The following is a 25,166-nucleotide window of genomic DNA, read 5'->3' as shown; positions in this document are numbered from 1 at the left end:
GGCTCCCTTGGCCTGAAAGCGAGATTAACACCACAACCTCATTGTCGCCTTTGACTGGACTTAACCATCCAGGGGTCCTTTACCTATCCACTACAATGGTTATGCATCTGAGCTCAAATCATAGTGAGAGTTTTAACCCTTAAAAACCTTAATCACAACTGTCACATTCTCTGATTGGCTTGGTAGACAAGAACAGCTCTCAGAAATAATGACTAGATATATCCCACATATAGAAATCTATTTGGAAGGAAAGGTTTAAAATGATAACAAAGCCCCAAGAAGCCTAATTTCACCCCAGCGTAATGATTGTGTCTAGTGAATTCATAGGTACAACGTTAGAAATTATAAACTGGGCTAGCACAGTTGGTAGAGCAGGAGACTCTTAATCTCAGGGTCAGGACCCCCACGTTGGGCAAAAGATTCCTGCATTGCAGGGGGTTGGACTAGATGACCCTCAGGGTCCCTTCCAACTCTATCATTGATCGATCTATCATTGCCCCACAAATGGGGCATGTTCTTCTGTTGAAAACGAAAGGATCAGACACCTACAAGGAAAGCAGCGGGTGCTGGATACTCTTCCCCCAACCCTCCCCTGTAGGCCAAGGCTTGCAAAGGTGAAGAAAGCTATGGCAGCAATAATATTTGCTTACAGGGGCACACCCACCCATACGGATGGTCTCCGAGGAAAAGCTGCCCTGCCCCTCCTCCCTATCCTGACCGAGGATCTTTTGTTTCCTCGGTAGTTTCAATTCTTCGCCCTGCCCTTATCGTGCAAATTGGGACAAGGAAAACGTGCCTGGCTTCAGGGGCTGCCAAAGAAAGGAAGGGAGGAGGAGGAGGAGGGAGGGAGGGAAAGTCCCTCTCCGGAGAGAAGTGGCTTGTTGTCGAACAGAAATGAAGACAGCCTGGAAAAATAAATATATGTATCTCTAATTTGCTTATCAAGAGGAGGCGGTAAGAAGGAAGGAGATGCGGAGGAGTGGGTGGGCGAGGGGGGTTCGTTCCTCTCGCCAGAGCAGCTCGGTTCGCCCTTTATCTCCAGGGCTCCCTGGGGCGCTGGTGGCCGCGCTCTGTCCGAAACCAGACCCAGGGACAGAGCGCAGCCGACGGCTCCCGTCCGCGCCGCCGACAGTCCCTCCCGAAGGGGAAGCGCCAGCGGCGGCTGGAGGTGGAGGAGGGGAGGGACCAAGGGCGGGTGGCAACTCCGGCGCAGGTGACAACCAAGTTGGGCTCCTTCGGCGCGCTCGTGCGTATTCGTGTCTCCGACTTCAGGCACTTCCCTCGTTCCCGCCTCCTTCGAAAAAAGAAAAGAGAGGAGGGAGCGAGGGAGGGAGGGGAAGGGGGGGAAAACCCTCGAGGCTGTGGGGAGATTAAAAACGAGGAGCGAGCAATAAATCAGTCCCCAGTTGCCTGAGGAAGGGCGGCCAGAGACAGAGGCAGGGCACTGGCGGCGAGCGCTCCCGCCGGCCGTCGGAATGCACCTGAAAGACAAAGTGGCTCTGGTCACGGGGGCAGCGCAGGGCATCGGGAACGCCTTCGCCCGAGCCTTGCTGGAGAAGGGCTGCAAGGTAAGGAAGTGGGGGGCGAGGGTGCGCGGCATCTGGGCTCGCGCCGTCTCCTCGTCGCCTCCGCCTCGCTCCGAGGACGCAGCGACCAACCGGGCTCCTCCTCTGCGTGCGCGCCGTGGCTCCCGCGAAGCTATTGGTCTTCCTCCCGCGTTTGCTGTGGGCTGCGAAGCTCGTGTGTGTGTGTGTGTGTGTGTGTGTGTGTGTGTGTGAGTGCCTGTTTCAAAGTATGCTGCGTATGTGTAAAATGCATACATTTACGTGCTCAAATGTATCCACTGTGCCTGTATTCAAAATGATACTTACAACTGCTACAGACACGTGTACTTACGCAGTATACGTGTGCATCTCTTTCGGCATACACGTATGTATGCGTTTGCTTAGCTGTCACTATAGAGACAAAACCTTAGCCATATATACACTCAAAGGTCAGATCTATTCCTAGTAACTCAGAAAGAAGTCCCTTTGAATTCAATGGGCCTTATTTTGTTTTGTTTTTATTCTTTAGTTATCAGATATGATATACTGCTATTCATTAAAAAGAATCAGAGTAGCTGTCTTGCCAGGGAAGCTTTTAATATTTGAAGAATTCTTGAATTTTAATATTTTGCTGGAAGCCGCCCAGAGTGGCTTGGGAAACACAGCCAGATGGGTGGGGTATAAACAATAAATTATTATTATTATTATTATTATTATTATTATTATTATTATTATTATTATTACTATTACTATTACTATTATTGTTGTTGTTGCCAGAGGCAAGGTGGTTCTTTTAAAATGAGATTCAGAAGCAATACAAAATATGCAAGTGAGTGAGAAGATTAAAAATTTTGTTCTAAAACAGCAAGCAATGTATACATACCAAGCAAGCAGTTCAATCTGGATTGAAGTTGAATCCTTACAAGACAGAAGTACTGTTTTTGGGGAACAGGGGGCAGGCTGGTGTGGAGGACTCCCTGGTCCTGAATAGGGTAACTGTGCCCCTGAAGGACCAGGTGCGTAGCCTGGGAGTCATTTTGGACTCACAGCTGTCCATGGAGGTGCAGGTCAATTCTGTATCCAGGGCAGCTGTCTACCAACTCCACCTGGTACGTAGGCTGAGACCCTATCTGCCCGCGGACTGTCTTGCCAGAGTGGTGCATGCTCTAGTTATATCCCGCTTGGACTACTGCAATGCGCTCTACGTGGGGCTACCTTTGAAGGTGACTCGGAAACTACAACTAATCCAGAATGCGGCAGCTAGACTGGTGACTGGGGGCAGCCGCCAAGACCACATAACACCGTCTTGAAAGACCTACATTGGCTCCCAGTACGTTTCCGAGCACAATTCAAAGTGCTGGTGTTGACCTTTAAAGCCCTAAATGGCCTCGGCCCAGTATACCTGAAGGAGCGTCTCCACCCCCATTGTTCTGCCCGGACGCTGAGGTCCAGCGCCGAGGGCCTTCTGGCGGTTCCCTCATTGCGAGAAGCAAAGCTACAGGGAACCAGGCAGAGGGCCTTCTCGGTAGTGGCGCCCGCCCTGTGGAACGCCCTCCCATCAGATGTCAAAACAATAAACAACTACCTGACATTCAGAAGAGATCTTAAGGCAGCCCTGTTCAGGGAAGTTTTTAATGTATGGTATTTTAGTGTTTTTTGGTTTCTATGGAAGCCGCCCAGAGTGGCTGGGGAAACCCAGCCAGATGGGTGGGGTACAAATAAATTATTATTATTATTATTATTATTATTATTATTATTATTATTATTAATCTGCCACTTGGAAGAGACTCTCCCAGGTAGCCTCAGTTTGCAGGGCCCTGCAGCCGATCAGTTCGTGCACCAGCTTCAAAGAAACTCTGCCCAAACCATCTGATTTTATAGATAGCATTGCCAGACTCTGGCTTGCCAGACTGGCTATGTGCAGATCATCCATTAGCCACCCCCTCCCAATGCTTCACTTTCTCAAAACCATGTCCAACATCAAAGAAGGTACCCAGCATATCCTCCACACCTGATTACGGCAACTCTCTCAGGACATTAAAGACTGTTCTCAGACCATCAAAAAGCTTAAAATAAGCAAGGGAGGGGGAAGGAACAGAGGCAGGAATAACCATGTCACATCACTAACTGCTCTCAATACATTTTGTCTTCTGGGTGCATTTCCCATACAGTAGTTTGCAGCAATTCTGCATTAAAAGCTATTTAATAAAAATTAAAATTAAAATCAGAAGCCAACTATCTATTGTGAAAAGATAAGAGTCTTAATTGCCTGCATAAGCCTGATATAATAATAATAATAATAATAATAATAATAATAAGAATAAGAAGAAGAAGAAGAAGAAGAAGAAGAAGAAGAAGAAGAAGAAGAAGTAGTAGTAGTTTTCAGCTGGTGTTTAAAAGTTGAAACAGAAGGTGCCTTACTACCTGGCAAGTTGTTTTGCACATGCACTCAAAGATGCTTACTAGGAAGCGAGTCCCATCTGACATAGTGCCATTTACTTCTGCGTAAACATCCATTGTATTGCACTGTTAGACATATGAAGCATCTGGCAAATATTAAACACTTTAAATGCCTATTGACTTAATTAGGAAAGATGGAAGCACAAGCTTAATCTTCCCTTTGAACGGGACATAAAAGTGCTTGTTAGCTGGATCATGCATGAACTTTATGTGCAGTGTATGTCTAGTATACATTGTATACTGAATATCATGTAAACATAATTTCTTCACACATTATCTTATGTAATGCTAAGGGGCAGGCTGTGGTAATCTTTCATAATATGGCACACTGTGCAAGGCCAAAATTTGGCGCCCCCACATTGATCATCTCAATTTGATGCCCCCTCAGCTCAGTGCCCTCTGAAGGGAACCACCTGTACCACCCAAAATCTGGTGCTGCCTGGATATTCAGTCGTCTTATCACTCTCTAAAACAGATCTTCCATTCTCCCTATGAAGAACATAATCATTCTTTCTCTCATAAACTTATTGTCATTATCCTTTTCATTCAGGTAGCACTTGTGGATCAGAATGTGGAACGAGGAAAAGCAAGCAAAGATGCCTTTGACAAGCAGTTTGAAGCGCAGAGGACCATATTTATTTCTTGTGATGTTTCAAGTGAAGAAAAACTAAAAGGTAAAGGTGTGTGTGTGTCCTGCTGTTTATCCTGTCAGAGTCAGGGGAAGAAAATATGTTATAGATATAAAATCTGTGCAGGTTAGGATGTGGTGAAGAAAGCTAATATCCAACCAGGATTTATAAATGTGTAGGAAATCTACAAATGTGAAACATCAGCAATGTCTTTCCTCGATTGAATTAGTTGGCATATTACAAAGAAAAATAAATTACAGGATATTTTGTAATGTTTGTATGGACCCAATATGTGAAAAACTGTACCGTGTTTTGCTTTATTCTTAAGCTTTAATACAGAACATTCCCACCTAGTCCATGACATTAGATATTGAAATAAGAGTTATATAAAAATGAAATTGAAAGCCAATTATCATATGTAGGGAAGAGAGAAGAAAACATTTATTTCAAAACAGCTACTTGGTATTGAAATAAACCCAATAGTATGGCTTAACATTAAAGGTAGCACTTCCTCTCCCATTTATGCATAACTAACATTATTTTAGTGTCCCCAAATTTAAAAAGCAATTTACAGTGCAGATTGAAAAGCTGTTCTTAGTGTCTGGAGGAACTGAGACTTGTTGGGAGTTGTGTGCTGTAATCTTATGCATATTTACATAGAAGGAAGCTGACTTCTAAATGGCTACAATGGGACTTTGCTCAGTGCAGAGAACATTTCAGCAACTGATAACATTTAATACAAGTTGTTATTTCACACATTTGTTCAGCAGTCCAAATACGTAACACAGAAGCCCATAAAACTTGGACCAAGAGGCTTTTCATGAAAGATTCTGTCTGAATTTTGTTTTTTGTTATAACTCTTTATTAGCTGTATTGGTCTTCCTGATACGATTTTCTGAACAGGAATGTGTGGTTATGGGATCACCACTTTTTTAAAAAAAGAAAAGAAAACAGGTACTTATCTCAGAAAAACAACAGAGTAGAAAGATTTAGTGGGAGATTGTTTGTAGGGACTTACAAATTGTAATATTGGTCTAATGAAAACCATACAGTTTATAATTTGCACTATAATAATGATTTAAATTTGTTGCATTTTTATTGAATGAAAATTAAATTGGAAGGAAAAAAAGTCATTAGCACATACACAAAGTAGGATATTCTTCAAAATACTAGAATAGCAGGATTCTTTTCAGTTAATGGGAGGGTTTTGGTATAGTCACACTTTCTTATAAGAAAGTGCTTTTTCATAAAGTGCATAGGTTAAAAGTATGGAATTTGCTCCCACAAAAAGTAGATGGCCATTAACTTGGATGGCTTTAAAAGAGACTGAAGGATAAAGTTTTCAACAGCTAATTCCCATATTTGCTATGTTCTGCCTCCACTGTTGGAGACGGTATGCTCGCAAATGCAATTTGCTGGAAATTTCAGCTCAGGAGAGCATAGTTCTGCTCTGGTTCTGCTTTTGGACTTCCCATTGGCAACCGATTAGCCACTGTGAGAACAGCATGCTAAACTAGATAGGCCACTGGACTGATCCAGCAGCTGGCTCCTGTGTCTAGTAGCAGTCATAGAATCATAGAATCATAGAATCATAGAGTTGGAAGAGACCACAAGGGCCATCGAGTCCAACCCCCTGCCAAGCAGGAAACACCATCAGAGCACTCCTGACATATGGTTGTCAAGCCTCTGCTTAAAGACCTCCAAAGTAGGAGACTCCACCACACTCCTTGGCAGCAAATTCCACTGTCGAACAGCTCTTACTGTCAGGAAGTTCTTCCTAATGTTTAGGTGGAATCTTCTTTCTTGTAGTTTGGATCCATTGCTCCGTGTCCGCTTCTCCGGAGCAGCAGAAAACAACCTTTCTCCCTCCTCCATGTGACATCCTTTTATATATTTGAACATGGCTATCATATCACCCCTCAACCTCCTCTTCTCCAGGCTAAACATGCCCAGCTCCCTTAGCCGTTCCTCATAAGGCATCGTTTCCAGGCCTTTGACCATTTTGGTTGCCCTCCTCTGGACACGTTCCAGTTTGTCAGTGTCCTTCTTGAATTGTGGTGCCCAGAACTGGACACAGTACTCCAGGTGTGGTCTGACCAGAGCAGAATACAGTGGCACTATTACTTCCCTTGATCTAGATGCTATACTCCTATTGATGCAGCCCAGAATTGCATTGGCTTTTTTAGCTGCCGCGTCACACTGTTGGCTCATGTCAAGTTTGTGGTCAACCAAGACTCCTAGATCCTTTTCACATGTACTGCTCTCAAGCCAGGTGTCACCCATCTTGTATTTGTGCCTCTCATTTTTTTTGCCCAAGTGCAATACTTTACATTTCTCCCTGTTAAAATTCATCTTGTTTATTTTTGCCCAGTTCTCTAGTCTGTCAAGGTCGTTTTGAAGTGTGATCCTGTCCTCTGGGGTGTTAGCCATCCCTCCCAGTTTGGTGTCATCTGCAAATTTGATCACGATGCCCTTGAGTCCATCATCCAAGTCGTTGATAAAGATGTTGAATAAGACCGGGCCCAAGACAGAACCCTGTGGCACCCCACTAGTCACTCTTCTCCAGGATGAAGAGGAACCATTGATGAGCACCCTTTGGGTTCGGTCAGTCAGCCAGTTACAAATCCACTGAGTGGTAGCATAGTCAAGACCGCATTTTACCAGCTTCTTTACAAGAATATCATGGGGCACCTTGTCAAATGCCTTGCTGAAATCAAGGTAGGCTACATCCACTGCGTTCCCTTCATCTACCAGGCTTGTAATTCTGTCAAAAAACGAGATCAGGTTAGTCTGACATGACTTATTTTTCAGAAATCCATGCTGACTATTGGTGATCACAGCATTCCTTTCTAGGTGCTCACAGACTGTTTGCTTAATGATCTGCTCCAGAATCTTCCCTGCTATTGATGTCAGACTGACTGGGCGGTAATTATTTGGGTCCTCTCTTTTCCCCTTTTTGAAAATAGGGACCACATTTGCCCTCCTCCAGTCTGCCGGGACTTCGCCTGTTCGCCAGGAATTCTCAAAGATGACTGCCAGTGGTTCTGAGATCACATCTGCCAGTTCTTTTAATACTCTTGGATGCAGTTCATCTGGCCCTGGAGACTTGAATACATCTAAACTAGCCAAATATTCTTGTACTATCTCCTTAGTTATTCTGGGCTGTGTTTCCTTTGCTGAATCATTTGCTCCAAATTCTTCAGGTCGGGCATTGTTTTCTTTATCGGAGAAGACTGAGGCAAAGAAGGCATTGAGGAGTTCAGCCCTTTCTGTGTCCCCTGTTTGCATTTCACCATCTTCTCCTCTGAGTGACCCCATTGTTTCTTTGTTCTTCCTTTTGCTACGAACATACCCATAAAAGCCTTTTTTGTTGCTTTTAACCTCTCTAGCAAGCCTGAGTTCATTCTGTGCTTTAGCTTTTCTGACTTTGTGTCTACACGTGCTGGCTATTTGTTTGAATTCCTCTTTGGTGGTTTCCCCCCTTTTCCATTTTTTGTACACATCCTTTTTTAATCTTAACTCAGTTAAAAGTTCTTTAGATAGCCACCCTGGCTTCTTTAGGCACCTTCCATGTTTCCGTCTCATTGGTATTGCCTGATGTTGTGCTTTTAGTATCTCCCTCTTAACAAACTCCCAGCCATCATGAACTCCCTTTCCTTTTAGTATTGTTGTCCATGGGATCTCACCCAGCACTTCCCTAAGTTTTATGAAGTCGGCTTTCTTAAAGTCAAGAAATTGAGTCCTAGTATGCTTGGCTGCTCCTTTCCGCTGTATAGTAAACTTCAGAAGAGCATGATCACTCGCGCCTAATGATCCTTCCACTTCTACCCCACTAACCAGGTCATCAACATTGGTTAGGACCAGATCTAAAATGGCTGTTCCTCTTGTTGCTTCTCCCACTTTCTGGACAATGAAGTTGTCTGCAAGGCCAGTGAGGAATCTGTTTGACCTTAAGCTCTTGGCTGAGTTTGACGTCCAACAAATGTCCGGGTAATTGAAGTCCCCCATTACTACTATCTCCCTTCCTTTTGCATGCTTGGCCATCTGTTCCAGGAAGGCATCATCTATGTCCTCCGTTTGGCTTGGGGATCTATAGTAAACTCCCACAATGAGGTCTCTGTTATTCTTCTCTCCCTTAATTTTGACCCAAATGCTCTCACTTTGGCTTTGAGGATCTAAATCTTGGATCTCTTCACAGGTATACACATCCCTGACATATAACGCCACTCCTCCTCCTTTCTTGTCTGGTCTGTTTCTCTGAAATAGATTGTATCCCCCCATTATTACATTCCAATCGTGGGACTTATCCCACCAGGTTTCAGTGATGCCTATTATGTCATATTTAGTTTGCTGTACCAAGAGCTCAAGCTCATCTTGTTTATTTCCCATGCTTTGTGCATTAGTGTACAGACATTGAAGTCCATTAATCATTCCCCCGTGTCTCTTATTTAAGGATTTTTTCCTCCCACCACTAGGTCCGCGTGCTGTTTGCTCCATTTGGTCTATGACATTTGGATGATCATCTTCATTAATTGATAGACTCCTACCTTCAGGAGCACTGTCTCCCTCCCCCACATTAGTCAGTTTAAAGCCCTCCTGATGAGGTTTCTGAGATTTTTGGCAAAAACATTTCTCCCAACCGTTGTGAGGTGCAGCCCATCACTTGCCAGAAGTCCATCTTCAAGAAACTGCAGTCCGTGATCTAAGAATCCAAACCGTTCCTGTTTACACCATTTGCGGAGCCAGCTGTTCACTTCCACTATTTTCCCCTCTCTCCCTGGGCCACGTCGTTCAACTGGGAGGACAGATGAGATGACAATTTGTGCATTTAGTTGCTTCAATTTCCTGCCGAGAGCCTCATAGTCTCTTTTGATCTTCTGGAGGCTATTGCTTGCAGTGTCATTGGTTCCCACATGAACCAAGAGGAAGGGGTATTTGTCAGTGGGTTTTATGATTCCTTGCAGTCGTTCAGTTACATCTTGGATCTTAGCCCCGGGGAGACAGCACACTTCCCGAGACATCTTGTCAGGCCCACAGATCACTGCTTCTGTTCCCCTCAGTAGGGAATCCCCTATCACCACTACACGCCTCCTCTTGGGTTTGGTCGGGGTTCTTCCGTGAGCTGTCCGTTCCAAGGTCGCCTGCACATTCCCTGAGGACTGACTTTGCTGCTCGTCTTCATATACCTGATCGACTGTAATGAGGGAGAGATCCTCAAATGGAGTCTGCTCTTCGTCTTCCATGCTAGGGGAGAGGACCTCAAAGCGATTGTGTATTTCTAAGCAATCAGAGTGAACCCTGGGCCTCCTACTTCTTTGAGTCACGTTTCTCCATATATCTGGCTCCTGTGTTGGTGAACTAGACTCCTTCTCAGGGGAGTCCCCTGTCTCCTCCTTGGTGGAGACGGTGTGCTCTGTTGCTTCCAAGAAGAGCTCCAGCTCTCTAATTCTTTGGAGCGTAGCTACACGTTCCTCCAGTTGCTGGACTTTGTCTTTTAAGAGGGCAATCAACATGCAATTGCTGCAGGTAAAGCTGCCTGCAACCTTTGGCAAGATGGCAAACATTGCGCAGGAATCGCAGGCGACTGCAGCTGTTCCCTCCCCTTCCATCTTGAGATCGTGTCGTTGGGGTTGGCTACAGAGGTCCTCCATCATAAAAAGCTTGAAGACAGGACAAATAACTTCCCACACACAAAAAAAACACCTAGATCTCCCCAACAAACGTTTGAGACTAGCTCCCCTAAATCTAAAAGATGCCCTGCAAACTCTGATAAGCTCCTCCCACAGCTAATCCCCTGCCTCAACAGAAACCCTGCCCCCTCTGACCTTTACACAGGGAAAACAGCTAATTAGCCACAAGGAAACACACAGACACAAGAAAACCCTTTTTGCTCCTTCTTCAACTGATGCCCTGCAAACTCTGATAAGCTCCTCCCACAGCTAATCCCCTGCCTCAACAGAAACCCTGCCCCCTCTGACCTTTACACAGGGAAAACAGCTAATCAGCCACAAAGAAACACACACACACAAGAAAACCCTTTTTGCTCCTTCTTCAACTGATGCCCTGCATTGCCCCAGTTATAATCCATTTAAAGTAAAATAACTGAGTCTACACAAAGTAGCTGATTGCAATGCTAACAGATGGGGAAACACTTCCTAATAGAGAGAGCTATCTCTAAAGGCAAAAAAACCAAAACAAAACACAGAAGTGTGCACTGTGGTGTAGCCAGTGTAATGTAGTGGTTAGGAGCTGTGGAATCATAATCTGGTGAACCGGGTTCGATTCCCCGCTCCTCCGCATGCAGCTACTGGGTGACCTTGGGCTAGTCACTTCTCTGAAGTCTCTCGGCTCCACTCGCCTCACAGAGTTTTTGTTGTGGGGGAGGAAGAGAAAGGAGATTGTTGGCTGCTTTGAGACTCCTTAGGGTAGTTATAAAGCAGAATATCAAATCCAAACTCTTCTTCTGTCAGCCTGGCAGGATTGCACAACTATGGCTGGTGGTAAAGCTAAATTATTTCTAGGTTATGGGACTTAACGGGATGACTTGACAAATATCTAGGAACGAAGCAGTTTGAGGACTCTTGGTGCAAATATTTGTCTATTAATTATCATGGACCCTAGAGAACTATAGGGGGGGATAGATCTTTAGTAACAGCTTTAGAAAGGAGATATCAAGAACCGGTCAATTTTTGCTCAATTAATTATTTCCTTGGTCTGTGATTGTATTACAGATTATGTCTATACATTTAAAAAACCAAATCATATCATTTTGTTCTGAAAGGATTAACCTGTATAATTAATATCCTCTGATGATAATTCTGTATTCATATTTACTTAAACACATTGGAATCTGAATGAGGTTCCTACTGTTCACATGGAAACAAATCCTATCATGAGCACCAGGAACCCCTTTACTAATTCGGTTTTTCATCTTTGCAGACACTAGGGTTACCTAATGCTTTGCTCTGAAACAAAACACAAAGCCAGATTTAGGGAGGCCATTCCTCCGGCCCCTACCTAAACAGCCCTACAAAACCTTTTATGTTACCAAGGAACAGGCAAGACTAACACACCAACATTGAGTGGCTGAATCAATTTATCCATTCAATTGATAAAATGTTATCATACAATACAAATATACTTTATGAAGAATTAAGGAAGTGCTGTAGATGAGTACAATTCTTTGTATTCACATTTAAGCAAAATTCATACTTTAGTTCGTGTTGTTGCCATCATTCTAGAATGATGAATTGTATGGAAATAATGAAAAATTCTCTTTTCACTCTAACCCCTATTTACTTGCAGATGCTTTTAAGAAGGCATTTGAACATTTTGGAAAGCTGGATATTGTGGTTAACAACGCTGGAGTGAATAATGAAAAAAACTGGGAAGTCACAGTTCAAGTTAACTTGGTAAGCTTAATTCATACATTAAATATTCCCATTAAAAAAATACCTGTACAGCATTATAAATGCTAGGATAGGATAAATGTATAGGATCAATGGCCACTAACAGTTTTAAGATTGTTGCCCTGTACGCAGTTACTCTGGACTAAGTCCCACTGAACGTAGTGGGATTTGAAATACTATGGAGATTATCGTACTGTACAGAACCTGAGGATGAGGAACATAGTGTGCATGTTTACAGTAGTACCTTGGGTTAAGAACTTAATTCGTTCTGGAGGTCCGTTCTTAACCTGAAACTGTTCTTAACCTGAGGTACCACTTTAGCTAATGGGGCCTCTCACTGCCACTGTGCCGCCGCCGCATCATTTCGCTTCTCATCCTGAAGCAAAGTTCTTAACCTGAGGTACTATTTCTGGGTTAGCGGAGTCTGTAACCTGAAGCGTCTGTAACCTGAGGTACCACTGTACTTACTTTCAATGCACTTCCTTCCAAGTATGCATACATAGAATTGTGGCCAGAAAGAAGTTCACACTTGGCTTAGTGGTCTAATAACTATGTAAAAGTGCACCTGAAGCAATAATACAATGCTAAATTCCGTCTTTTAGTACGCTACATTTCTTACAAGACAAAGTTAAATTGCAGTTTCATTTACTTGTAATTGTTGCTTGTACTACTATTTTAGTATGACAAACTAAACTGCATCTCAGTGGCTGGGTATAGTGATGAAAAAATACTGGCAGATAGATCCAGCAATGAGCACTGTTAGCATTGTGTCACAGTACTCTGCTGAAACCTGGCTGGTCTCCAGGAATGATTACATACTTATTTACTTTTGATATTGCCTCAATATGTAAAGCACAATTCAAATGAAAAGCAGGACCTAAACAAGGTCATTGTCCTAGTTTAAAGTACAAAGGCAATAACCAGCACAGTACAAAACTCTATAAACTAAAACAAATAAAGGAGAGGGTGTCGGCCTTAAGACCACAATGAGCTTTTGAAAAGAAGGAGAAAGGTAACAAAGAATGGTGTTTTGATGTCCCCTTGGGTAGTACAAGAAAATGCAGAATAAAATAAAACATGTGAAAACAGATTGCTCAAAATGATCGAGAGCTTCATTTGAGCATATTTCATAACAGCAACAATGTTAGTGCAGGCTTGTTCACATGTTGCACTGATCACACGTATAAGCTGTCTCTACACACGTACAGAGTGTGGAGCTCAACCATCTGTGTACACAAATTTTACATTCGTTGAATGTAACTTGTGAACACACCTTATATAATTGGCATTAGAATGTCCTATCAGGGAAACAGGCTTACACTGAAAGTATTATACGGTATCTGATTTCTCATTTAAAGTGTGAAAAGTAAGTCCGTAGTATGCATGGTTAGGATTCCATTCTTAAATCTCATAATGAAATAGCTTAATAGCCTAAAAGATTGGAAAGGGCCATAGATTCATGGCACATAGAACACAGAAGCAGGTTGAGTCTTTGGCATGTTCAGTTTCAAAGATTTTAAAAGTCTAGTAAACACCTCCGTCTGGTACCTTGGAGACTGTTGCTGGTCAAATTAGTTCTGGTTCAGATGGACTAGTGGTTTATCGCAGCATAAGGCAGCTCAGTATACAGTATTGTTGGTGGTGAAGTCAAATCACTGCATAAGCAGTACCAACATGACCTCCCTGGGGCACAAGCCTGGGCAGTGTGTATGAAGGTCCTGGGCTGCCCAGATGACCCTCCCCCCTTGGCCTTGCTAATGTGGTCCAAATGAAAGCAGAGCAATATGTTTGGCACCAGCTTGGCTGCAGGTGTTGTCAGAAAGAGGTGTACAAGGCACCATCAACTGTCTTAGGACTCCATTCCAGATTTGTGTAGGTTTTACTCCTTAGCCTTTTCTTTTCCCAAAGATATCCTGCAAGGCAGCAGGTACAGATTTTCCCTGGAGTTTACACCCAAAGCCCTTATCAGGAAACAGCATAGCTGCAAGGCATCAGAGATTATGGATCAGGGTATTCCTTATCCTTAATGAGCTACTTTGCTAGGGTAGCAAGCCCCATCTGCCCCTCATTTTCCTCTACAGTGCGTGCTGAAACAGCCTTCTTGACCATTGGACCCACTATTGGTCTTGTCCACTCATTCTGCCAGAAGCCCATAACTAACCATTTGAGACCCATCAGCTACCCTCACCTGGTTTAGCCAGCCAGTCAAAGCCATTTCCCAGGCATGGCCACTGTTACATGCTGACAGTTTCTAGAAGCCAAGAAGGAGCTTGTGTCTCCCACCAGAGATACCACCCCTCCCCTAACACCCCTGACAACATATACATTATATGAGCTGTTAATTAGTAATCAGTGAAGTGATTTACATAGGCAGTGATGATTATATGCCTGCTATTTTCAGGATCAAGGCAGTGACTTCCACAACTTTTTATGTATTCCTGTCCTTTGGTGAATCTCTATGCCAGGCATAGGCAAACTTGGGCCTCCAGATGTTTTGGGACTACAACTCCCATCATCCCTAGCTAACAGGACCAGTGGTCAAGGATGATGGGAGTTGTAGTCCCAAAATATCTGGAGGGCCAAGTTTGCCTATGCCTGCTCTATGCAACTGATTACATTTTTTAAAAAGCAATGCATAAGCCAAATCTGCTGTCAGTAAGAAATGGAAATGCTCAAAGGCATTTTAAAGAAGGCGAATTTTGATTGCATGTCATTTGTTCAGGCACGTTTTTATTCAATTAACTGGTAGACCAAAACAATAATTGTTCCCTTTTATATCTCTATTAGTTCCCTTATGTAAACTCCTTACACACACATACTAAAGGCAAAAACTGGCTAACAAGACATATTGTCCTGTCGCATCTCACAAGAATCATCCTGACACAGAATTTTCTCATGCAGGATTTAAAATAAAGTTGGTAAGAGAGAGCAAAATATTGCCTTTTAAATGACTTTGCTGAGAGAGAGCAAAATATTGCCATTTAAAAGACTTTGCTGCTGCATGACACACTCTTGATTTTTATAGCTTCATTGTGATATTAATTGATAATTTGGGATATATAGCATTAACTTTTGTATTTTGTTTGCTACTTTGAATATTTTTATAGCAACAGAGTAAAGCTATATTAAAATAAATAAAAATAAATAACAAACCACTGACTTTTAAATTCCAGGTTCCAAATTCCAAAATTAATGGGGAGGGGATCTTGCCCTTCAGTGGGAACTTTAGTACTCAAATATTTTCTACTGAAATTAAGGAAAGTTGAAAGTTCCTCAGTTTAAATGGATCTACCCTTAGTTGTGAATTGATCACTAGCTATTACTAGTGTAAAGATTAGTAAATGTGTTCTATTTGTTGTAGAACTATCAGGCAAATGACATATAGAATAAGCTGGTGTCTAGATGCTACTACGTACAAAATTAGCATAAGCTACTAAGGCTTTTAACAAACATTTGTGTTGAAAAGTCTGCAGATGTTCATAATGTTCACAATGAAGAAAGATGGTAGCAATATGCTTGACAAATGAAAGGGTATGGGAGAAAAATCTATTAATGGGGGGATGTGCCTAGAGAGTGATATTGAGACAGAGGGTATTTACTCGAGTTCTAGGACTGATGAAGGGTTACATATGGGAGGTTACCCACATCTCTTGATTTTCCGCTTCGAAACTGGATGACATAAGAGGAAGTTGACATGATGTGCTGCTTCTTCTTCATAATTTTGCTTGCGTCATGATGAGTGAGACAGGTCTGGTGGTAAATGTGATAGTCATATTCATACTTGCAGGACTAGAAGCTGCCAGAAAAAATAATTATTATGCAACTTAAAAGAACTATTGGGGAAGTCAGTTATGTCCTGGTTAAGAAGTGGAGAGCATTTGAAAGACTTGCTTTGGATGAGTACAAGATCCAGGGCCAGGGGGTGGGGCATGTAGACAATCCAGATGTGATGAACAAGGAAATCCGAGTCACTTATTATTCTTCCTGTTACTAGTTCTTCAGAATGCTCAAAGCAAATGAGTACCCAGAACAGACAATGGAGAGAAGACATGCTGTGCATAACATTATGATTACTTTTTGCGTGTTCAGACCCAGAGACCTCCCCCCTAAATAAATTCACACATGACTCAAATTTTGGTTTTTGGCAGAATTTAGGCCACAACTTTATTGATTACAGAAGGTGAGTGGTTGCATAGGCTCTGGTTCGACTAGCTCCTTGCACCCTTGTAGGCAGCGCTGACCCAGGGCACCAGCATAGGTCAGCCAAGGGTGAACACCTGGGAAGGTGAAAAGCCAGGAACAGACTCTGTTCACCACCCAGATGCCCCCCTGGACTCAGGCACGGGCACAACCCCCTCACAGGGGTTGACCAAATCAGCTGAGTCCCTGGATTCCTTTAATGGAATTCCCTTCACATAGGGATGGTGAGACTGCTCCCCCATCCCTATCACCAGAACCAGTGCCTATCCACAACCTTACAAGTTGTAACTATTTGCTACGCGGCAGGCGAAACCCAAATGGCAACAGCCAATCAGCCAAGTGGGGAAATTCCTGCCGTGCCCCTGTCCCAACAACAGACGACACACGACGGCATAGCAAGGTCAATCGCACAATGCCCTAAAATAGGGAGAGGTAGGCAGGTGTTCCGAATGCACAAGCTGAAAGAGGAAGCTCTGGGTCATGTGCATGGGCATATATAGGTCCCTCGATCCGTTTGGACTGTGCCCCATTGGTCAGATTGAACCCAGCAATGAGGGACCTACTAATCTGGTGTTGTGGCTGAGCAATCCAACCCACCCACAACACAGGTCGGTCTCCAGGTCTCACGAGGTACTCTTTTAGGGAGGACACGATTTAACCAGTACTGCATACCCTGGTGTCTTTGCTAACTGAAGTATATCATAACACTAGAACTCGTCGGAATCCACTGAATCTGGCTGTTGGAACCCTCAGGACAGACAGTCCAGGTGTCATAAAAAAGCTGCAGAGATAGTGCAGGACAGTACGCACCCTGGAAATGATCTCTTTCAGCTTCTGCCTTCTGGAAGAAGGTACAGGGTTATAAAGACTAGGACTAGCCGCCTGAGAAACAGTTCTTATCCAAATGAGATTTTGGTTTTAAACACAGTGTAGGGTAGTCTCTGTGGGAGTATATTGTATTTAATTATGGGGTATTAGAGTTTTTAGGGGGTTAACCAGGCTGGAATAGCTGGGATAGCAGGCTTGTTGATTTCTGAATGTCTTATGTAGTTTTTTTTTTCAATTTCGTTGTTCTGTATGGGACAATGACAACAAAGATTATCGTATCAAGTACCTCTTCACACAACAAATAGTTAAACTATAGAATTCAGTCCCACAAGAGGCAGTAATGGCTTTGAAAGAGGACTGGACAAATTCATGGAGGATATCAATACCTGGCTGTACTCTGTTTCCACTGTTGGGGGAAGCTGGATAGCTGTTGAGAAGAGGATGCTGAATTAGATGGCCCACTAGCCTGTTCTTACATTCTTATGGTGCAGAATAGCAGTGGAAATTCTGTGAAATGTCTTGTGTGGCAGTGGAGTTTCCAAACACCTGTTCATGCATACAGTATATATGTGTTTACTTCTCCCTCACACAACAGTTTCCCCATCCAACTGCCAGGCATGGGACAATCAGCACTAATTATATATGTTATTGACCCACCAATCAAAGATTTTAAAGAGTAATGGTGGAATTTACAAACTTTCTCCCCGCTCCTGCCCTAGTTCTGCAAAGGTTGTTCACAATAGCTGTGTGATTCTTGGAAATTTGAAACCCTTCCATTAATTTTGCCTGTACTGTATAGTAAGGGGGTTCTCTAGATTCTACCTATGCATTTCAGACTATGCGGACAACCTGAATGAAACCTGCAGACCACCAGTGGGCTGTAAACTATAGTTTGGGAACCTCTGGGCTAGATAACCCTTTAAACAAGCTGTTGTACTTTCTACAGTTCTCGCTTAAAGTGAAACTGTGACAGTATTGGAGAAGCCCCTTCACTGTAGAGAGGAAGCTGACAAGGAGTTTCAAAACTGCAGAGGGGGGTGGTGGGGAAGCTTGCAAGCTCTGCTTTTTGTAGCCTTTGCACACAATGCACAACTTCTTGCTGGAATAACTGTGTGCAGTGGTTGCACACATGTGCAACTTAGGTGAAAATTTCCTTCCACTCTCACAGCAAGCATGGAGAGGTATCTTCTCCACAGAAGTGAAAATGATAAGTTTTGAAGATTCTTGGGCTTGCAGGCCTAATTAGGTCCATAAGGTTTTTTTGCTGAGCCATCCTCAGATGTGGAAAAGTTCAAGCCATGGCTGCTGCAAATGAAGAATCAGGAATGTAATTTAAATACACTCCCAATTCTTCCTTTGCAGGCAGAATGTGGTACTTTTAGAACCTGGTGCTTTTTTTGTCATCCTGCATTCTGACAAAGGTGCAAATTCATGATGACCAAGCCACCTACCTGTCAACCTATGGAGGGTTGGTCGCTTCTGGATCTGGCTCTCTGGCCAGATCTAATTCCCCTTCCCTTTTTTAGGGTTTCAGACTTCATAAATATGGTACCTTGACATGGGTGAAGTTGTTCTACAGTTAATTTGTCAGGCACCTAGAAGGACTTTAGGTCCATTTGCCGTTAATCAGAATTTCTAGGAAATCTAGAAGACCACTTATAAGAGTTGAAGATAAGGGGCATTGTAAAAAAGGAGGCAGATCAAAGTATTGACGCCTGAATAATCTATTTCTAGATAACTTATATGTTTTAGGAATACAAAGGGAAACAACCACAGTGATTTTAAACTTGTTGAATATACTTACTGAAAGTCTGATTATAACAGATTAATGTCAGACTGAGAAGAGACTTAAGTGCGACACTTCCTTTTTGTTCTCTGTACCAGATTTCAGTGATCAGAGGAACATATATTGGCTTAGAACACATGAAAACTCAAAATGGACATAATGGAGGAGTTATTGTTAATGTAGCATCACTAGCAGGTAAGAAGTTTATATAGCTTATTTATTTTAAGGCTATTAGTTTGAAGACCAGTCAGATTATATTAATTTCTTAAAAACTGTCAGTTTGCATTCCTTGGTACAAAAAGAATTGGTTTAAAGTGTAGCGATCTTTCCTATTCTAATTGACTCAAGAAGGTTCTGGAAGCTTCTCTGTGTGATACAAGCTGGAAGTTTCTAGCTGCCACTAAGTTTCTATTCTTCCCCAAAACAAGTGGAAGGTTCCATATGTTTCGGTTATTCCTTCAGAGAAGCTGAACAGCTGGTTTAAACTGGTTCTGTTATCTCTTTCACTCATGGTGATACTGACTATATGATAATAGGCCAGAAGGAGTATGGTTTTCACTTTCTATCTCTCTTTCATTCTGGTGTGGTGTTCTGTATATAGTATGCTAAGTGCTAAGTTATTGTAAATTTAGGTTAAGTCTGCTGCAACTGGATTTCTTATGGACTGTGCCAATCCTGAATGTATTGGATTTATGACCATTATGCTCATTTGCCTTCAGTAGCAGTAAAGCTCTGCTGGATGAAATATTGCCTCTGGTCTATATTTTGGGAATCCTGCAACATGTTTAAGTTTCTTTACTCTGCTAACTACACCTTGGAATCTGCTCTGGATCAATATGAGCAGAATTCATGAGATAAGCAACAACTGAAACATTGCACCAGTTCACTGACACCAGCGTCACATCAGAAAAAATAAAACCAGCACTACTAAAGAACCACCAATCCATGGAGTGAAAGAAAAGTTTTATTTGATGCATCAGGAATGTTAAGAAAGGCACAGGGAAGTTTTGTTTCTACAAACTAAAGCCTTTAAAGGATGGTTGTATTTTCTCTCTCAATTTTAATGATTTATCTTTTTCTAAATCACTTTGAGAGGGGGGGGGTTACGCTCAAACAGTGTATAAATGTTATGAACTGAAAGAAAGAAAGAAAGAAAGAAAGAAAGAAAGAAAGAAAGAAAGAGTGAGTCAGGGAACTGCCATCAGCTCAGAGCCGAGAGGTGGAAGGGCAGTTGTGTTATAGGGAACCTCCGAAAATCTTGCGAAGCAGTTCCTCCTCTGGCAAGGAGGGAAGCCCCACCTCCAGTGGAGGGAAGTGGTGGGAGCAGGGTTTGCTAGGGAGAGCCTCAACACCGAGCCTGAGCAAACCGGAGGGGAGGGAAGTACCCCTTTGCCAGCGCCCATGCTGCGCAGTAGGTTTAGGCACAGAGAAGGGATGAGAAGGTTGGGGGTCATGCAACTGTTATGGTGGAGGAGGTATAAGGACCGCCCACTCCCAGATTCTGCTACTGCTAGCGAGTGAGCCAGACATGACTTGCGACGCTCTTGACTGTAAATAGTTTGCACTTATAATAAAGCTTGGAAAAGACAGGTCAGAGTCTTGCCTGTTTGCTCTCAAGCAACCACACCAGCACCGAAAGAAAGAAAGAAAAAAAGAAAGAAAGAAAGAAAGAAAGAAAGAATTTCTCCACAATGAAAATGTGCCTTTGGCTCTCCAAAATTCTGTTGTGGCATTTGCCAAGTCAAAGCATTAGTGTCATCCGTCAACCAAATAAGAGGAGAGAGCTCAAAATACAGTAGATCACTGTATTTTAAAATGTCATTTGTTTATGGATGTTGTTTTAAACTTTTTATATTTTAATTTTTTTTGCAAGTCACCTACAGACTCATGGATTTGGGCTACTAACAAATTAAATAATAATTGCACTTTTCAATATGCAGTATAACATCAGTGCTAACAATGAGAAGTTAAGGACTTGTAATCTGTCTTATCTATGAACTTCCTGTCTCTTGTAGAGGGTGCTATGACTATGTGTTCATTAAACATTATTATTTCCAGTTCAAGTAAACATGGGAAGTTATACCAGCAAAACACAAAACAAAACCCACCCAAATGCCGAAACTATAATAGCACACACCACAGAGAAGTGAATAGCTCTTGCTCCAGCCAAACACATAAGAACAATAAACTTCTCATTTTTATTTTCTTAACACCCATGAACTTAATGAAAGACTCTGACAGAACTTAACCATTTGTAAATACCTTCGAAGTATAGCTATAGTCTAAAGTCTTACTTTCTGATGTCCAAAAATATTAACTGTAGCATATGCAACTACAGAAATGCAAATACATATGTTTAGAAACAGATCATATCCATTTTATTTATTTATTTTGAAATATTTATAAGCTGCCCTTCACCTACCAAGGTGGAGTCTAGTTCATAGTTTAAACAAACCATACAATAAAATGCTAAAACAATAAAACCCTACATCAAAATAAACAGAGGCTGCTGAAAGCAAAACAACAGTGACGGAGTCAAACAGCAAAACCCTTAAAATGCCTGAGAAAATAATTAAGTCTTGATCTGGTGCCAAAATGATAACAATGTCAGCGCCAGTTACACCGCTAAGAGGGAAGGCATGTTTCACAGGACCTCCATCCTCAGGGACAGGGGTGGCTGCATGCCATCTAAAGTTCCCCACAATTCTCCCAAGCAACCTTATGTTAAAGTGGTAGCTGCCCAGTTGTTCAATGGAGCATTGTCATGGAACAAGCCCACTATACGAATCCCACACGTGCAGGAGGGATCCCACGAAAGAACTTGGCTGATACATGGGATCTTACAAGGTTCACTTTATGCATGTGGATTAGCCTTTGGTCTTAATCCGACTCTTGATTAGACCTTCAGATCCCTCTCCATGGTGAATTGTTTGCCACATGCTCAGGGCACTGTTTTGTGGACTTTGGTAGCACCCACATGTGGAATGAGCCACTTTATGAAAAATCATGACTTGTGTTTGTGATGGAAAGCAGCCCTTATATCTGCCCTAAAATCACTTCTGAAGTGTTCATTTTCAAACTATTCTGTGTGTTGCTTTGAATACCACATGAATTGGAAAAGCAATTAATAAGTTGTATAAAAAAATAACTGCCCATCTTTCCCACCTTCTATTGCAGTAAAAACCTTTAAATAAACATATAAAACCAGAAATGTTTACTTATGCAGGCTCAGTTCTTTTTAGTTTCATTCAGTATTAGTTATCAGGAGTGATGCTCATTTTAATAAATATTTGTAACTGTTTTCCTTTCCATTGTTAAAGGACTTATGCCTGTTGCATTCCAGCCAGTGTACTGTGCTTCAAAGCATGGGGTAATTGGATTTACACGTTCAATAGCCGTGAGTATGGGCAGCTGAAGAATTCTCATAATTTTCCACATGACAAACTCACCTTGCTATTTTCCCTCCTCTCATCTATAAAATAACTGCATTATCTGAATATCTTAGCTATTCAAAGTAACTATGCTTTATAAATAAAAATTAATCTTGCTGCTTCAGAATCTGGTTGCCAAGATTTCTGAATGTCTTTCAGCTCGTTAAAGTGACAGCAATGCTAAGAGAAGCATCTGAATTGGGGAAAACCTAAAGCCACAAAGGATGGGCTAGTTCTAGTTCTGAGAAACATATTTTGTGACAGTAGTCAGTTTATTTGAGTGTTACATAAATACTATCATACACCTGCCTACCTTAAATATGTATTGCATTGGCAAATGTTGATCACACAATATGCTTCCTAGTCTCTGATAATTATTGTTATAAGTGATCAGCAACTGGATTCCCCAACACCACCAACACTTAAGATGTCTGCCATTTTCCTGTAGATGGCTTCTGAGGCAGCGAACTATGGTGTACGAATAAATACCATCTGTCCTGCTTTTGTCAACACACCAATTCTTCAGTCAATAGACAAGGAAGAAAACATGGGTCAATATGTTGCATACATTGACAAGATCAAAGATATGATGGAAGTCTACGGCGTATTGGAGTAAGTAAAGTAGGCACAATGGTATTTGTCAGATTACCCACCGCCTTGCAGGACAACTTCGGGAGAAGAAAAGGCTAAGGAGTAAACCCTAAACAAATACAGAGTGGAGTTCCTAAAACGGTTGGATGGTGTCTGGTACGCTTCCTTCTGGCAACTCCTGCAGCCAAGCTCTGCTTTCCTTTGGGCCACATCAGCGAGGCAAGGGGGTGGGTCTTGTCATCTGGGCAGCCCAGGATCTCCATACACACTGCCCAGGCTTGCACCCTGGGGAGGTCACCGTGCCACTGCGTAATGCAGCAAAAACAACACAGGAAGCAGCAGGAACCAACACAGGAAGCAGCAGGAAACTGCAGCCACAGCGGGTGCTGTGATTCTCCAGCGTTTTACTTCGCCACTAGAGGCACACTCCATGGTCTTTCGAGGTAGACAGATGCCAATTCAGCCTAATAGAAATTATTTAATAATACTGGAGAGAGCTATATTCCTGTTTTCCTGTAATCAAAGCACTTAAAGTGCATCAGCAGAGTTTTAGAGAAAGAAAACAGACAAAAAAACCCAGCAGTAGGTCATACCAGACAGGTCTCAACTTTACTTAAGGAGCCTCTACAACATGCTAGCTATTAGGAGTACAGTCTGGGCCAGGGGTGGGGGTTAGACCCTTTCTCCTCTCTCCCATCCCATGTTCTCTTTCATTGAACTGTCATCACCATTCTGTAAGCTCACATGCTCTTGTGAGGCAGATTGTATTTAAAGAATAGACTTAGTTAACAGCAGACAGGGGACCTATTCTGACAGAGTATCTGATTCTTATCATTTAAATTCATTTTTAGACCAACACTAATTGCCAAAGGACTGATACAAATCCTTGAAGATGATTCACTAAATGGACAAGTTATGAAGATAACAACGAAGCGAGGAATTCATTTTCATGAATACAACACAGCACCCATTGAAACAGGGAATTCTAATTTGTGACTGTTTTCATTCCTGAAATGAAATTGTTTTTAGTTGTAAAGCAATGCTAATGGTACATCTGAGTTCTAAATATTGCTGCCAATATTCCTTGTGTGAGGAATTAGATACAAAACAAACATGATTTTTTATATTAATTTTTTAATTTTAGAAGTTTAGTTCTTAACTTAATATGAGGCTGCATTCAGATGGCAGTTTATTCGATTCTCCTGATGTTTCCTTCCCTGATAATTTCCACACTTCACTAGATCTTTCACACAATGTAAAAGCCACTTCTAGAAATGTAGTGGAATGTAGTTTAGCACTCATCCCCATGTTAATTGCTTCGGGGGGGGGGGCATCCATTTGCAGTCCTGGAAAACTGAAAAATCGTAGGAGTTTTGCTCACATAGTAAACTTTTGGGTGGTAATTTGACATACTGAGGGGTGAATCATGGGGGAAACAGGAGCACCCATGTGTGGAAAGGGTGGGGAAGTAGTTATCAGAGTTAGTTTGACACTAAGCAAAACACAGGTCATCTGTGGATTCAAGCCATGGTATGAAATACAGAATTAAACCATATATCTGGGACAGTTTGTCTGTTTGCTATGCATCTGCAGATATCTTAAGCTATCATAACCAAATTTTGCATGATGGTTCCTGAGATCAAGTAACAGGGCCTCGTCTGTGTTTGGGTACAATTGGATGCCATTTTGAATCAATATGGTAGACTGAACCTTTCTGAACTGCACTGATTTTAACCACTGATTTCAAAGCTGCACTGATGGGGGGAGGGGGTCGGATCGTAGAATTCCTGAGCAATGCCAGGGACAAGGCTGCTACTACCTAATATTTTAAAATTAAAAAAGGACATTTTGTAAGTTACTCTCTCTTTAAAGAAAGCTTGTAAAGGGTTAATATCAATAACTACTTAAGGATCATATTACTGAATTTTGTGGTTCAGAAACCTTGTATGTGGCCTGTGTAGTTACTGCAAAGAAAATAAACTTTAAAATCAATTTGGTTATTCTGTAATGGGCATTTAATTTTTTTAACTCAGGTACATGTTTGTTTTCTTAATGTGAACAAGATATTTTTGTTATACAAAGGGAACCAATTGTCATTTATTAATACTTAATGAAATGACTTCAGTTCATTTTCCTTTTCAGTATGAAATACGAACCCTGTACTGCCTTTTTCCTCTTAGAAAGCTGTATTTTTTACTACTACATTTCAAAAAGCTACATAGTAGATGCAAAATACTTAAAATGTTCAAATATGCAAGCAATGTTAACATTTTAAAACTTTCCTTACA

The 25,166-nt window shown here is 42.1% G+C and overlaps 1 protein-coding gene across 1 annotated transcript; it reads left to right on the top strand.

Moving 5' to 3' along the window:
* The first annotated feature begins 1,255 nt into the window (after positions 1-1,255).
* Positions 1,256-24,870, top strand: HPGD (15-hydroxyprostaglandin dehydrogenase). The gene is made up of 7 exons (XM_082237300.1): positions 1,256-1,568; positions 4,555-4,678; positions 11,939-12,045; positions 18,955-19,051; positions 22,177-22,253; positions 22,736-22,899; positions 23,730-24,870. The coding sequence occupies exons 1-7, from the start codon at positions 1,476-1,478 to the stop codon at positions 23,872-23,874; spliced, it is 807 nt and encodes a 268-aa protein (XP_082093426.1). The 5' UTR covers positions 1,256-1,475; the 3' UTR covers positions 23,875-24,870.
* Positions 24,871-25,166: the final 296 nt, after the last annotated feature.

The sequence above is a fragment of the Podarcis vaucheri genome (assembly GCF_965113315.1).
Source record: "Podarcis vaucheri genome assembly, chromosome: 9".
Lineage (NCBI taxonomy): Eukaryota > Metazoa > Chordata > Lepidosauria > Squamata > Lacertidae > Podarcis > Podarcis vaucheri.
The sequence above is the reverse complement of the archived record's forward strand: the minus strand, read 5'-3'. Positions and strand labels throughout refer to the sequence as shown.